Source organism: Fomitiporia mediterranea (genome assembly GCF_000271605.1).
Source record: "Fomitiporia mediterranea MF3/22 unplaced genomic scaffold FOMMEscaffold_2, whole genome shotgun sequence".
Taxonomy (NCBI): Eukaryota; Fungi; Basidiomycota; class Agaricomycetes; order Hymenochaetales; family Hymenochaetaceae; genus Fomitiporia; species Fomitiporia mediterranea.
This window is the reverse complement of record NW_006760387.1, coordinates 1,832,117-1,847,742: the sequence shown is the minus strand read 5'-3', so window position 1 is coordinate 1,847,742 and position 15,626 is coordinate 1,832,117. Positions and strand designations below refer to the sequence as shown.

The 15,626-nt window shown below is 43.5% G+C and overlaps 3 protein-coding genes across 3 annotated transcripts; 2 read left to right on the top strand and 1 right to left on the bottom strand.

Annotated features, from left to right (window-relative positions):
• Positions 1-54: 54 nt before the first annotated feature.
• On the bottom strand, positions 55-2,250 carry FOMMEDRAFT_144537 (proline iminopeptidase; the record flags this gene model as incomplete). Its single annotated transcript, XM_007262733.1, has 16 exons — positions 55-156; positions 263-346; positions 430-456; positions 543-594; positions 711-760; positions 835-874; positions 958-1,026; positions 1,128-1,253; positions 1,313-1,366; positions 1,434-1,492; positions 1,542-1,571; positions 1,629-1,734; positions 1,798-1,838; positions 1,889-1,965; positions 2,026-2,060; positions 2,126-2,250. The coding sequence occupies 16 exons, from the start codon at positions 2,248-2,250 to the stop codon at positions 130-132; spliced, it is 1,002 nt and encodes a 333-aa protein (XP_007262795.1). The 3' UTR covers positions 55-129.
• Positions 2,251-2,495: 245 nt separating this feature from the next.
• Positions 2,496-4,823, top strand: FOMMEDRAFT_117379 (uncharacterized protein). The gene is made up of 4 exons (XM_007262732.1): positions 2,496-3,232; positions 3,285-4,036; positions 4,097-4,189; positions 4,247-4,823. The coding sequence occupies exons 1-4, from the start codon at positions 2,641-2,643 to the stop codon at positions 4,736-4,738; spliced, it is 1,929 nt and encodes a 642-aa protein (XP_007262794.1). The 5' UTR covers positions 2,496-2,640; the 3' UTR covers positions 4,739-4,823.
• Positions 4,824-6,474: 1,651 nt separating this feature from the next.
• Positions 6,475-8,935, top strand: FOMMEDRAFT_17058 (uncharacterized protein). The gene is made up of 4 exons (XM_007262731.1): positions 6,475-7,087; positions 7,139-7,887; positions 7,947-8,039; positions 8,105-8,935. The coding sequence occupies exons 1-4, from the start codon at positions 6,496-6,498 to the stop codon at positions 8,594-8,596; spliced, it is 1,926 nt and encodes a 641-aa protein (XP_007262793.1). The 5' UTR covers positions 6,475-6,495; the 3' UTR covers positions 8,597-8,935.
• The last annotated feature ends 6,691 nt before the right edge of the window (positions 8,936-15,626 follow it).

The window sequence follows — 15,626 nt, the reverse complement described above, 5'->3', positions numbered from 1 at the left end:
TAGATACGTATATCGAAAGTGTACATTTATTCACCATATGAGTACATGATACAAATCGGGGTATCGTGCATTGTACCGTCGTCAGCCTTATCATCAGCTGTAAATAACCCCCCAGAGCACTGTAGATCACTACAAGTCTGCAAACTTGTCTGCTGCCTATAAGTTGTTCAAGATAATTAATTAGATGGATCAGCAAGGGAGTAAGTAATACATTTTTTTTAGTGTCATAAATAGCAATTAGATAGGATGGATTTGAGCGTACCTCGACGAGTAATTTCGCAATCCCGGGTTCGCGAGCGGAATGTCCGGCATCGGGGACGACGTGTAATTCGATCTCGGGGAAGACCTATAAAAAAATCAAGACAATTAATATCGTGTAGAATTTATTGTATCTATATCTCTTGGAATCCAAATGAGTAGCGAACGTACCTTCTTCAGAGCGTGAGCCGTTGTGATCTGTATTCGTCATTACGGTAAGTTCGAAAATACGGAAAAGGTAGAAGTCTGAAAGGACAAAGCAAGGATAGGTGAGATGGACATACGGGACAGACGACGTCGTATCGGCCTTGGACGACGATGGTGGGTATATGCCGGCTTTGGTGTTACGAGGTGTGCGCAAGTGGAAAATAGCAAGTGGACAGCGGAAAGTAGGAAGTCAGGATCTAATGTTCAGTTTTCCGGAAGTCATTGCAGGGAGGGGAAAGACACACATCTTGTCGATTTCTTGTTTCTCCAGAAGTTGTCCGTCGCGCATGAATCCCTAGAACCACAACACGTCAAAATGAAGAGGAGCAAGGCAAGGCGAGGAAGGAACGACTATTAAAAGGTACGTACGCCATTGACGAAATAGTGGTTCTCAATCCTTGCAAAAGCACTATGTGCGCAAAAAAGAAATCGGGCAGATTTACGTGAGTGTCTGTTACAATTTACGATAAGAAAGAAGACAGTAGGACTCACTTTGCCCAGTCGTCCTCAGTTGCACGCGCGATGTACTCGGGGTCGACGTGTAGCTTGGATGTCCACATCCTATCAAGTACACCGATTTATCCGTCAGAATCAGTAAAATGAAGAAATTGCTCGTCCTAAGGATGGGCTAAAGTTGATAATAGACAGATTACGGCACTTACTCCCATTTGGACCACGCCTTCGCAGCACGAAGGCGTACTTCTTCGTCAGCAGCGTTGAGCTGTGCGTGATACGCAAGGATCATATCTTTTCTTTCTGCCTCTGGGATGGGCGCGATGTATTCGTCCCTGCATTAGTGTATAGCAATGAGAGAAGAGGAATGAGGTAAAGATGGACTGGACATTACCATGCTTCAGGGAATAAATGCGATGCACCGTCTTGATAGAAGAAGTTAAGTTCGCTAATAGGAATATCCATTTAAGTAACGCAATATTGCATTTCAATGAATGAGTATTAATTTATCAAACCTGCGACGAAGAGTGAAGATTCCTCGTAAGACGAGAGATTTGACCCTATCCGGATGACTCTGCTGTCACGTCAACAGAGCACTATTAAGTTAAGGGGTTAGAGAGCACCTGTGCATATGCCAATGACAATGTTGAACCCTATTAATGCGATATTAGGTATTTTCCTGAGTATTGCAGATAAGCAACAATACTTGCCCAGGAACCACCAAAGACATGCCACTTGTCTATACTAAGATGTTCTCTGAGTTTCTCAATGTCCTTTACGAGATCCCAGGTTGTGTTCTCTTCAAGCGAGGCTGATCTGTGTGCAAATATCAGAGACTCTGTGACTAAATACATAGGACTTGATGCCCTTGCTACGTACGGAGTTGACTTGCCCGAGCCACGTTGATCGAAGAGGATAATCTGCACCGAATTAACTGATAGCGATGGACTTAGAGAAGCGATGGGCGTGCCTTATATTTCTCCGGATTGAAAAAGCATCGGTCCTGCTGGTCACAGCCTCCACCAGGACCACCATGCAAGAATACAACTGTGATTCCAAAGATGAGTTTACAGCCTTGGGAGAGGCATTTGTTCCAACTGAACGAACCGGGAGTCCCGTCTTTATTTCCACTCAGGTCGTAGCTTTTGGGAGCAGTTTATTGAAAGACAGTCAAGTTAAGAAGTAAAAGAATTCTAGCTAAACTGACTAAAGGGTATGCAAGTCGGAGACTTTGAGATAATCGACTTTATATGGTGAAATAGGTGGATAAAGATTCGACTGCTTGGGTTGCTCCACGGGCGCGGGCTGGGCAGATCTTGCGATGGTCGACATTCTGAATAAATTGGTGCGATTGAGGCGATTGAAAGAAGGGGAGATGGGCTTGAGAGAGTGAGAAATGGAAGACCATAGGATCATAGTATGGTAGTGAATAACGTGATCCGAGTAGGAACATGAGAGGTGTTTCATTACGTAATGCTCGCTACAGATACAACTTGTTCTCCGCCATGATCATCAGTCTTTGTACTTGATTGCTATGTAATACTCGCAGTTCGCAGTGTTCCCAGGAAACGATGATTCGATGAATACTCGTACTAGCGCGAGTCATTTCGAGCATCGGGAGCGCTGGGTGGCTATGCACTGCTAAATTGCTATATAAGACAGGCACAAATCACTAGTACTGGACATCTGACCCGCGGTATACTCTCTGCTCTGAGTTCCACCATGCCTATTTCTATTGACGCGTCCAAGCATCTCGTCAAGGCCGTTACGGTCTTCAGCTCCTCTAAGGCTGAGGTCGTCCGTACCTTTACCGTAGACCTCGAAGAAGGGCAAAATGAGCTCTCCATCACCAGTCTTCCATCTTGTATGGACACCGACTCTGCACGCGTCACCGGTCTCGGAGACGCCGTGCTCTTTGATGTTGTGTGTACTGTTATCGATGCGCGTGATATGCCTCCCAGCTCGGACGGTGACGCGCTGAGGGCACTTGAGCGTCGCCGCGAAGTGCTAGAGGGTGAGAAGTCATTACGCGGCAGAGCAGCAGATATCATGGTGCAATATGGGCGCTCTATGAACGCGGAGTACACTACTCCCGATGTTGTAACCTCGTTCGTGGACACACTCGTTAAACGCGGCGCAAATTCACTTGACGAAGCTAAAGTATACGACGAGCAACTCGCAGAGTTAGACAAAGAGATTGAGAAAGAGAAGCGAAGACTGCAGAAAGAACGTCAGAAGCCTGCGGCTCGCGGTCGGGTCACCGCCGTCATCATGGCTAAGCGCGCTCGTAAAATTGAAGTTACGCTTACCTATAGTATGTAATTTTCAGATGTTCTTCTATTTTTTTTACTGACATCATGGTTCAGTGGTGAGCAATGCGTCGTGGTCCCCGTCTTATGACTTGCGCGCTATCACGGAGGATGGTAAGCCTTCTCGTACTGTGTCGCTGCACTATCGTGCGTCCATCCAGCAGAATACTGGCGAGGATTGGCGGGACACGGCAGTCTCTGTCAGCACTGCAACCCCAGGGACATGGTCATCCATCCCAAGTAGACGAGCCATGAAGATCAGCCCTGGACAAAATACGGTCTTTGCCAGCAAGAGCATAGGCGCGATGAAGGCAAGTGCGCCTGTCCAACGTCAAGTGATGCAGCAGCAGCAACAGGTTACATTTGGAAATTCAGCTACCAATAACGCGAACACTAGCTCCGGACTCTTTGGCCGGGCTCCTCTTCCTCCTCCCCCTCCTGGCTCTGCTCCTGCACCACCGCCGGCTGCAACAATGGCTTTTGGCGGCGCGCGCCGGCGTTCTGCACATGCTGCACCAGGTCCTACCGGAGCTGCCGAGGTTGTTGACGATTGGCAACCTGTCGAGACTTTTGTTGAGACTGTTCAAGAACCAGAAGATGTCGTTGCGAGTGACAACGATGACGCAGCGTGGGGTGAAACGAAGACGATCGTGACAGAAAGTGCCGTGGCCAGCTCCTTCCGGATTGACGGGGACTGTACGATTCCCAGCGAATTAACCGCGCACAAGGTCGCCATTGCTCTTTTGTCCTTTGATGCGAAGGTGAACTATATTGCGGTTCCACGGTCAGCCCCAATGTCATTCCTTCAGGTAATAGCTTCATTGATACTATCGCCTCATTATCAATTCTGACGTGCCTTGTATCTATAGTGCGAAGTCAAGAACACCAGCCAATATCGCTTGCTTCCTGGCTCTGTGAATGTATTCTTGGACAACAGTCCTGTGTCAAAGACCAATATCTTTGTTTGTACTACTCCTTTTGCATGTACCATTTTAATGCTAACACAGACAATGATACAGGATATCAATCCGGAGGAAGTCTTCAAATGTACGCTCGGACCAGATCCTGCCTTGCGTATCAAGTGTACTCGTATGCCGCCGGTTGTTACGACTTCCGGCTCTATGTACGTTGCGCAGACGAAGATCACGACGTACAAGATCTGTACGACTGTGCAGAACGGACATAGCTTCCCTGTAAAGGGTTTGCAAGTCCGTGATACTGCTCCTAATACTGGGGAGGCTGCAGAAAACAAGGAAATTAAAGTCGTGATCAAACTTCCTGAAGGCCTGGCTGAAGCTGCTCCTAACGCAATCGTTGATGTTCCGAAGGCATCTGTGCCTGGAAAATCTTCAGTGAAGGTGCGTTGGGAGCCAACAGGTGGTGCGAAGGAGGGCATGTACGTGTGGTTGGTGGACTTGGGTCCTGGAGAGGAGGTCAAGTTGGAGGCGGAGTACGAGGTTCGTGCTCCCGAGAACTATGTGTGGCACATGCGCGAGGAGCACTTCAATTGATTGACGGTTTATTTAAACCATTCTCAATTGGCCAATGATGTACGGTATCTAGTGTACTTGTATCTAAAGTTGTCCCGCAACGCGGCAAAAATGAAGATTGCGATTGTTTCTGATCTAGTTTCTTCCCTAAAATATAAGCACCAGTGCTGATAGTAATATCCAGTCAACTACACTCCTATAAGACAGTGAACAGTAAGTTAAGGATCAGCATAAATGTCCTTTCGTAGATGAGTCAAAAAAGTCATGTCAACAAACAATAACATATCATTCATAGAGACCTTTCCCTTAGATCATAACACACATAACACACATGCTATATAAATCCTACATTGCAAGCCAGGCTAATGAACAGAGTAGTCTTGCTGTTATTTTCCTCTCCATTGGCCGCATCATCTGGTTCACCTTCATCGTCTGACGACATTCCAAACCGGCTCACCCAGGCATGTACGCAATTGTCACTGAGTCACTGATATTTTGTACTTTTCGATCGATACATTCACATCATATGAGCTCAGACGTGACCCAATTAAAGGCTTTGAAGAACAAGCCATTGTGCATTATACTGCGCATGGCATCGCCCGTTTGGACTACTTGCACGTTGGATTCAGGTGCTTATAACGTTCTGTCGCTCACGTCACCTACACTTGGGATTCAGAGGTTGTATTTCTTCAGTCTTATATTGGGTGGATCGTTGTATGTGCGGGTTCCTGTCACCACGCTGCACCGTAGACAGCTCTCGGGTAACGTCGGCCGTCCCAGATCTTGAGGCGAAGATTGCGACACTTTAAGATTGACCATGTCTGTCATGCCGTCGCGCACGATATGCATCCTTTACTGCGGCACATGGAAGTCTAGGGTTTCTCCTAAAGTGAGGACAACCCCGAATATCACGTGTTCTCTTCACAAGAGGCTGACCTGTGCGCATATACTCAAAGCGGTCGTAAGTATGAGTACTATTACCACATACGGAGCCGATTTTCCCGATGGCCGTTGGTCGAAGACGATAATCTGCAACGAGTTAACTGACTGCGACGGGCACGGAGAAACGATGGCGTGCCTCATCTATACTTTTCTGGATTGAAGAAACACCGACCTTGTTGATTACAGGTCCCCGCCAGGACCGCCATGCATAAGGTACAAGTATTACGGCTGTGCTTCCAAAGATGAGTTCGCACAGCCTTAGGCCAAACATTTGGTCCATGTAAAAACCAATCAGAGTTCTGGTCCTTATTCCGGTCAAGTCGTAACTTTTTCGGAGTTCGATAATACACCGTCAAGCTAAGGATTAAGTTTTCCGATCTGTCTACAGGTATGCAAATCGGAGACTCTGAGAGATAATCGACTTTATATGGTGAGATTGGTGGATAAAGGTTCGGTTGCTTAGGGCGCGAGCTCGATCTTGCAAAATGGTCGGCAGTGTGAATAACTTGGTGCGATTGAGATTGAGCGTGTGAATAACTTCAATCAGAAGCATCACAGAACATGTGATCCGAATGTGAACATAAAAGGCACGTAATACTCAATAATACTTACAACTTGTTCTGCATCATGATCATCTATCTAGATCTGCGTGCTTTATTGCTGTGTAACACCGCAATAGTGTCCTAAGCAAGGAATGGAATTATGCATGTTGGTACTGGGCGCGAGTCCTCTCCGCTTTTTTTGCGTGTGGCTATGCAAATTCACATGTAAAAGACGGACACTTCTCACTTTTGCTGGACATCTAACTCGCGGTATACTCTCTGTGCTACACGACCATGACTATCTCAATCGACGCATCCGAACACCTCGTCAAAGCCGTCACAGTCTTCAGCTCCTCTAAGGCTGAGATCGTTCGTACCTTTACCGTAGACCTCGAAGAAGGGCAAAATGAGCTCTCCATCACTGGTCTTCCATCTTGTATGGACATCGACTCTGCACGCGTCACCGGTCTCGGAGACGCCGTGCTCTTTGATGTTGTGTGTACTGTCATCGATGCGCGTGATATGCCTCCGAGTTCGGATGGTGACGCGCTGAGGGCCCTCGAGCGTCGCCGTGAAGTGTTACTGGGCGAGAAGAAACTGCGGGGCAGAGCAGCAGATATCATGGTACAGTACGGACGCTCTATGACTGCCGAGTACACCACTCCGGAAACTATAACTTCATTCATGGATACTCTTGTTCAACGTGGCGCAAGTTCGCTTGAGGAAGCTAAAGCATTCGACGAGCAGATCGCAGAGTTGGACGAAGAGATGGAGAAGGAAAGGCGAAGACTGCGGAAGGAACGTCAGAAACCTGCAGCTCGTGGTCGTGTCACCACCGTTATCATGGCTAAGCGTGCTCGCAAGATTGAAGTCACGCTCACCTATAGTATGTAATTCTAGAGCTTTGGCACTGTTTCTTGCTGACACTACGGTTCAGTGGTGAGCAATGCATCGTGGTCCCCATCTTATGACTTGCACGCTACCACAGAGGATGGTAAGCCTTCTCGTACTGTGTCGCTGCACTATCGTGCATCCATCCAGCAGAATACGGGCGAGGACTGGCGCGACACAGCAGTCTCTGTTAGCACTGCAAGGCCGGGAACGTGGACGTCGATTCCCACTAGACGAGCCATGAAGATCAGTCCTGGCGCAGTGCAGGCAATTGCACATGTCCAACCTTGTGTACTGCCGGCGTCGCAGCCAGGGCAGTCTGCAACTGAGTCGAACACAGTCGTGCCTGCCTTTTGTCCTCCTGCCTCTCCTCCTCGTGTCGTTATCGTACCATCATCACGATCCCGCCGTTCGCCTTCACCCGACGAAGTTTATTTCTACCGGCGTGGGTATTTGCGTTCGCGTTCGCGTTCACGTTCCCGTTCACGTTCATTTTCACCCGCTGAGGGTCATCGTCGCCGACGTTCACCTTCACCCGCTGAAGATCATGGTGACTGGCACTCCGTCGAACCCCAATATGAAATGGCCGTTGCAAGTGACAACAATGATATTGCTTGGGGTGAAACAAAGACAATTGTGACTGAAAGCGCCGTGTCTAGTTCGTTCCGAATTGACGGAAACTGCACGATTCCTAGCGAACGGACAGCACACAAGGTCGCAATTGCTCTTCTATCCTTTGATGCGAAGATGAACTATATTACGGTTCCGCGGTCGACACCCACGTCGTTCCTTGAAGTACTATTTCACAGTGTTTTCGACTCATGACTAGTACTGATCACAGTTTGGTTACACAGTGCGAAGTCAAGAACACGAGCCAGTATCTCTTGCTTCCCGGTTCCGTAAATGTGTTCTTAGACAACAGTCCAGTATCAAAGACCACTCTCAACGTGCGTAATGCTCCTCCCCACATTTACGGGCGACACTTATATATGTGTGTTTATATATCTTAAAGGACGTCAATCCAGAGGAAGTATTCAAATGTACGCTCAGGCCTGACCCGGCTTTGCGTATCAAATGTACTCGTTTGCCACCAGTCGTTACAACTTCCGGCTCTGAATACGTTGCACAAACGAAGATCACAACGTACAAAATCTTTACAATCGTCCAGAACGGGCATAGCTTCCCCGTCAAAGGTTTGCAAGTTCGCGATACCGCTCCCAGCACTGGAGAGACGTCGGACAAGAAGGAGATCAAAGTTGTAATCAAACTCCCCGAAGGCCTGGCTGAAGCCGCACCTGACGCAGTTGTTGACGTTCCGAAGGCATCTGTACCTGATAAATCTTCAGTGAAGGTGCACTGGGAAGAGAAGGGTGGCGAGAAGGAGGGGAAGTATGTCTGGTTGGTGGACTTGAGTCCTGGAGAAGAAGTCAAGTTGGAAGCGGAGTACGAGGTTCGCGCGCCCGAGAATTATGTGTGGCACATGCGCGAGGAGTACTTCAATTGATGGCTGGCAGTTTTATCTGGCCTAGTGCGCACGCTGTGTGATGTACAACGTATAGTGTAATTGTACCCTGAGATAAATGACCTGACATGGCGTTTATGTGATGAGATTAATGGATAGATCGATTGCTTGGGTACTCTACGATAGAGGCTGGGCCATTTTGTGGTGCGACAAAGAACTGAGACATAGGATGTGCACGCAGCTCTGCATTACTCCACCATGACTATCTCCATCGACGCAACCCTCCACGATGTCTGTTCTGCCACTATCTTCACCTGCTGCTCCAGTGCTCAGGTCTTCCGCATGTTTATCGCAGACCTTGTAGAAGGGCAGAATGAGATCTCTATCATCGGTCTCCCATGACGACTGGCAAGCCATCATGGTCCAAACAATTCCAGAACCAGAACCAGCCACTACAGGTAATGACAACAGTGTCGCACGGGATAGGGAAAAGACAGTAGTGACCAAGAATGCCGCGACTAGCTCCTTCCAGATTGATGGTACCTGTATAATCCCTAGCGAACCGACAATACAAATTAAGGTTGTCATTGCTTATCTGTCGTTTGATGCAAAGGTGAACTACATTGCAGTTCTGCAGCCAATGCCTATGTCGTCCCTACAGGTACTAGTTTAATTGTTTCTATTGATTCGTTATCAAATCTGACCATGACCTGTTGTACGGTGCGAAATCAAGGACACTAACCAGTATCACCTACTTCCTGGTTCTATGAATGCGTTCCTGGACAGCAGTCGTGTGTCAAAGACAACTATTGGCGTTCCTGCTGTTTCTTTTGCTGTACGAGAATGATCGTAATTCAAATGTGAAACTAAAGGACGTCGGTCCAGGGGAAGCCTACAAATGTCTGCTCAGTCCAGATCCGGCTTTGAGCATCAATCGCACTTGTCTGCCATTAGTCGTTGCATCTTGTGGCTCTGTATACATCGAATAAGTGATGGTCACAAAATATAAAATCTGTACAACTGTCCAAAATGAACATGGCTTCCCTGTGAAAGGATTTCAAGTTTGCAATGCCATTCCATATATTGGAGAGTCGTCGGACGAGGAATGAAAGTCCTTAACCAAACCCCCCGAAGGCCTGGATGGAGCTGCACCTGATGCAGTTATTGACGTTCCGAGGGCATCTGTGCCTGACAAGTCTCCAGTGAAGGTGCGTTGGGCACAGGAGGGTGGTAACCGAAAAAGGAAAGTATATCTAGTGGACGGACATGGGTCCTGGAGAAGAAGTGAAGTCGGAAGCGGAGTATGAGATTCGCGCCCCTGTTGATCATGTGTAACACATGTGTTAGAGATACTTCAATTAGTAATTGCTAATTTTTCAGTCCCCATTAATCAGGCGGACACGTTCTGTGCTGTGCAGATTTTGTGTACTTGTAGCTATGGCTATTGCTCGATACGGCAGAAATAGAGTTTGTTACTGTTCTTGAATCGAATTTGTCCACGAAGTACCAGTACTACAGTAATGTGCGGCGGATTCTACGGCCGTCTGAACATACATTACAAAGCAACATAAATGACTTTTGTAGATGCCACAACATACATTATAATAACATTTATCTTCCGGGCCTCACTCTTAGAACGTTACAGCACAAGTGTGTGTTATATTTGCTGCATATGTTCTTATTCTAAACAATTAACAATGTGGCACCAAGTCGGCCAAACTCGGAGATTTACTTTGCAGCTGTCTTTCCTTCTTCAGCCACTTCCAATACACCTAGCCATTGTGAAACCTTTGCTCTCGGCGACTCTGCACAACGGAGCAAGTCCCATGTTGGTATCCACGTTCCCTGTCTCCCCGCGCTGTTGTTCCTACTATATATAATTCCCCCTTAGTCGTGTCCTAGCATTGCACTTCAGCTTATTCCCTGTCCCTCCCAGACCTCCGTGCCTGGATACAATGGCTGACGCGAAGCAAGACCGTGACACCAAAGAATCTAAAAAGGTGCATACACACTGGATATTAACAACGTATGCATCAGCGCACTCATTAAGCATTTTACGTGCTGCAGCCGATACACAAATACAAGTACACAGTCAAGGTACAGTATCCATTGAAACCTCTCGCACACAACGTTGCTAACATTACTCTTCAAATATCAGTTCAGTAAACTCATTATTGTACCCTGCTAATGAGTCTACCTGTGAAGCTGACACAGGTGAACTACAGGGAAACCCGGGAAGACCTTGCAGACAAGCTCAACAACTTGAGGCCTCAGGGTCTTAAAAGTTATAACATCTCTCACGAGAAGAAAACGATTGATGTAACTGGAACAATTGGATTTGACAAGGTAACGGAACATCTTAATAGGTGGGGTGTGAAGGTGAGTTCCATCCGAGTCATCACCTTTACTTTGCTTTGCATTCAACGCATTGTGCCACACTGTGCTCATTTGTGTATACCTCCGTATTCGTTCATGCCACAGATTGAATCAAAAGAGGAGATCGTTAGTATTGGGACAAGGCTTCAGAATATGATGCGCAGCCTACTTTCACTCGGTGCCAAACGATAGTATTGTGCACAGTCCCTTTATTTATTGCACACATACGAATGAAGTATATAGTCGACCCTTGTACACTGAACGAACATTCTGCAATTATCTAGTATACCCGTAGTGATAGATAATTAAACAAATGAGTGTGTGCAAAGGCCACGATTCAGTATGAATTTGCAGTGCTAATCACCAAGCACAAACCAGACTTAGATAAACATATAATTCAATACTCTCAATCCAAGCTCATACTACTAGGCAGCAATCATGATTATATTACTTACTTCTGCATCCAGCAGTAGCCTACTTAAATCTGCTATACTGTCCATTATTTCTGTTTGTTTTTAAAAAATTGTATTATAACATTGGTGGGTATTGTCACTATTATGTTAGCAACAGTGTAGAGGGGACCTGAAGGCTCAGTGAGGGGACCCAGGCTACAACTATCCTACACAACAGAAATACAGAACACAAGTACTGGAACATAGTTGGAACTTGCAGAACAGACAGAGAGAGAGAGTGAGACAAGAGTAGAGTATATAGAGTGAGCCTAAGAGTACAGGACTACCTAGAGTAGACAAGATCAAGACTACAGGACCAGTCTGATCTTGTATGCCTATATATACTAAACTACACAAGAGTACTCAGGGAGCATGAGCTACTAAGAATGATAAGCTATGAAGAATGAAAGAAAGGAAGGTCAAAGATAAAGGTACAAAGAATAAAGGGATGGACAAAGGGTAAGAGACTATAGAATGAACAAAGAATGAAAGGGTGGTCAAAGGAACAGAATGATAAAGTAAGGAGGGGTAGTAGTAAGAGTCAGTATACATATAGTTTATAGACAGTACTCTTAAGGGACAGAAGTCCTGAGTTCTAGTACAGAAGGGTGTAGAACCCTTAGAACTAAAGATACAAGAGTAGAGAACTGTAACATCACCCCCCCTCTAAAACCAATTGTCCTGATTGGTGAACATTAGGCTTGGTTAGTAGCTTAAGTATAGGTCAGAATAGTAGGGTTTGGAAATCTGTAAGGTAGAGTTAATACAGAGCACTCAGATGAAGTTGATAGAAGTCTCAGATTGTCTTAGTAGTATAAGTGAGATTCTTGACAGGTTCCCAAGTGTGTTCTTCAACTGAGTATCCCTTCTAGTAAATAAGGAACTTAAGCTTTCTGTACACTAGCTTAGTATCTACTACATACTCTACTTTGTATTCTGGTTCAGAACTGATAAGTTCTGGTAGAGGTAGTAGGGGTCTTTGTTACAAAGGAAAACTCAGATTATAGTACTAAGACAATAGAACCTTGTTGAACACTAAGTGTATACACTTTCATGTTGTTAGAAGTTAGAGTTTGTAGACAGAGGTACTAACCTTCTTTTTAATAACAAAGGGTTTAAAGTACTTGTTGTCCAACTTCTTCATTAGGTAATCCATAGTCAGATTAGTAGCTTCTAGTATAACTTTGTCTTTAGGCTAGTAATTCTTAGCTACAGATCTCTTCTAATTATAGTTCTACTTTACTACCTATACTATCTTCTCTAAAAGAGTTTGTGTGTTTTCCTTAGTCTTGTGTATCTGTTCTACAAAGTCTGTTATAGATTCAGAGCTACTGTTCTAGTTCAGAACTGTCCTCTAGTATAAATGTCTCTCATGATTGAGGAAGAACAGGGACTGTCCTGTTACAGAGTGTTGTTAGTTATTGTGTACAAATTCTGTCAGAGCTAACTATTCAGACTAGTCTGACTATTAATGATTAATGAACATCTAGAGATAGAGTTTAATCTCTTAATTGACTCACTCAGTTTGACTATTAGTCTGTAAGTAATATGTAGTAGAAGGGTTCTCTTAAATTCTGAGAAGTGTATACAAGTTCTACATGAATTTTGACTCAAATTATGGTCTACAATTGTGAATAAGCTTCTGAGAGAGTCTGTACAACTAGAAGATGTAATCCTGATAAATGTGTACTATACCTTTAGAAGTAAGTTCTGTTTGAGTCAGAACTATATAGACTTGCTTAGAGAATCAGTTAACAATTATACAGATAGTATTATAACCTTAAGACTCAGGTAGCTTACTAATCAGGTCTACTAAGACTTCTTCCTAAGAGTGATCTAGAATCTAATACAGATATAGAGGAGTCTGAACCCTTGTCTAGTAAGCCTTAGTCTGTTAGTACATATTGTAACTAGTTATATACTTTAGGATTTCCCTCTACATTCCTAACTACTAGTAGTTCTAAGTAATGAGTTTCTGTATTTTGTGTTAGTCTAAATGTTCTACAGTCAGATTGTTGTAATAAGCTTGGACAATGTCCTCCTACAGCTTCTAATTCTTTAGAACATACAGTTAGCCTTCCTAGTAAACCTGTCTATCCTTATCCTTCTCCTAGTCTCTAGCCTACTTCTCTAACTACTTTACTACAACCTAGTCCTGTATGTGTCTTAGAGCTTACTATATGTAGGCAACAAAGTTAATATTCTTAGATTCAAGTTGAATCTCTTAGATTGTCTCAGACACAAAACAGGAATTGTCTAAGAGAACAAGATTTTTGTTATTATTCTCCCCCCTTTTATAATCTACTTGTCTTGAGAGTAAATCAGTTTTCATTATTTGTATTCTGAGTTTGTAGGTTAGTACAAAGTTATAGTCCTACAGTTCTAACATCTAGTAAGCCTAATAGTAGTTAAGCTTCTAAGGTACTTAGAAGTACTAGAAATTAAGGTGATTACTCTAAATCTTAAACTTTTACACAGTACTAAGGAGATATTAATACTACTCCTCTAGAGAACAGACAATTGTAAAGAGTTCCTTATTATAGATAGAGTAGTTCTGTTCTGTTACAGAGAGGGATTCTGATTAGAACACTATTAGACACTACTTTCTATTAATGAACTAGAACAGTACTACTCTATTTGTAAAGTTGGAAGAGTTAGCTTTAACTCAGAACTTGTTTACAACTATTAGAACTGTTAATACAGGCTTACTAGTAATAGTCTACTTGAGGGACTCAAACACAGACTGTTACTGATTACTCTATTACTAAGGAACATCTTTACTAGTAAGATTGTGAAAGGGCTAGACAATAGTACTAAAGTTTTAAATAAAGTATTAGTAGTAGTTTACAAACTTAAGGAATACTTAGACCTGTTTCAGGTTCTAAGATTGTGACTAGTTCTAAACTATAGTTACCTTTGCTGGATCCATACAGACCTCTCCTCTACTAATTACAAAGTCTAGATAATCTACTAACTCTTATGTAAAAGAACACTTTACTTCTTAGAGAAACAGTTTATTATCTTAGAACTGTTATAGAACTACTTAGATTAGTTAGTAATAATGCTTGACTGTTTAGGTGAAGATTAGAATGTTGTTCAGATACACACTAACATACTCTAAGTTAATCAGATCTGTAAGAATGTGATTTATGAATGACTAGAACATTATAAACAAGTTAGTTAGTCTGAAGAACATTATAGTCAGTTTATACAATCTGTAATTAGTTTAGAACACAGTCTTCTACTCATCTCTGTCTTAGATCCAAATGTTATTATATTCTTATCAAATGTCTAACTTAGTGAAAACCTTAAATGTATGTGTCTTATTAATAAGCTCCTAAATTAGAGGGAGTAGGTACTTATTTTTAATAGTACCTTTATTAAGACAACAATAATTCTAGACTAGGTAGAGCTTCCTATCTTTCTTTTTAACAAAGAAGAAAGGGGAGACTATAAGAGACTTTAAAGGTTGGATCTAGCCATTCTAAAGATTTTCCTAAAGGAACTTATTAAGTACCTCTTACTTGTCTCTGTTAAGTAGGTAGACCTTACAATCCTTAGGTTAGAAACCCTTAGTCAATTTAATTGTATAGTCTCAAGAATAGTGTTTAGGAAGCTAGTCAAATTCCTCTTTACTAAAGACTTTAGAAAACTCTTAGACAAAATCTAGTAAGCTGAGTCTATATGTGTTCTAGAGTAGAGTTGTTCTAAGAGGGTTCTAGACTGGTTCTGTCTCAGACATTCTTCAGATTGACTCTGTTTTGTCTTAACTAGAATATGTGTTCACATATTTATTCTAGTTAAAGAAGAACAACTGGTTACCTTTATTAGAACTGTTAGTAACATTAGAAGTGTTTATATCTACTTGAGACAGTAGTGTAAGATAGTTGTAAGACTCAGAACACTAATCAAACATGAGTGTCTACTCTAACTAGTTAATAGTAGGGTTGTAAGCTTTAAGCTATTTGAATCTAATAAAGACATCTGTCTTTCTAAGGTTAGTAACTCTAAACTCAATACTTTCCTTATAATCCTGAATAGTTATCTATAGTTGGACAAACTTAGTAATCTAACTATTCTAGTTCAGGGTTCTGTCTGTATTATATACTAGGATTAGAAGTAGAACACATTAAGTAGGAAGATAGTGTTCCTGTACAAAAGCTTTATTAATACACAAATTAGTACATTTACTGTCTACCAGAACTATTGTTCAGGTTTAGGAGGATCCTAAGAGGAGAGCTAAG

Bases quoted from the DNA above. Each gene is read 5' to 3' on its own strand.
- FOMMEDRAFT_117379 (XM_007262732.1), top strand. From the start codon at position 2,641: ATGCCTATTTCTATTGACGCGTCCAAGCATCTCGTCAAGGCCGTTACG. The intron at 3,233-3,284 runs GTATGTAATTTT...ATCATGGTTCAG, and splicing joins TGAAGTTACGCTTACCTATA to TGGTGAGCAATGCGTCGTGG. The intron at 4,190-4,246 runs GTTTGTACTACT...ACAATGATACAG, and splicing joins TGTCAAAGACCAATATCTTT to GATATCAATCCGGAGGAAGT.
- FOMMEDRAFT_17058 (XM_007262731.1), top strand. From the start codon at position 6,496: ATGACTATCTCAATCGACGCATCCGAACACCTCGTCAAAGCCGTCACA. The intron at 7,088-7,138 runs GTATGTAATTCT...ACTACGGTTCAG, and splicing joins TGAAGTCACGCTCACCTATA to TGGTGAGCAATGCATCGTGG. The intron at 7,888-7,946 runs GTACTATTTCAC...TTGGTTACACAG, and splicing joins CACCCACGTCGTTCCTTGAA to TGCGAAGTCAAGAACACGAG.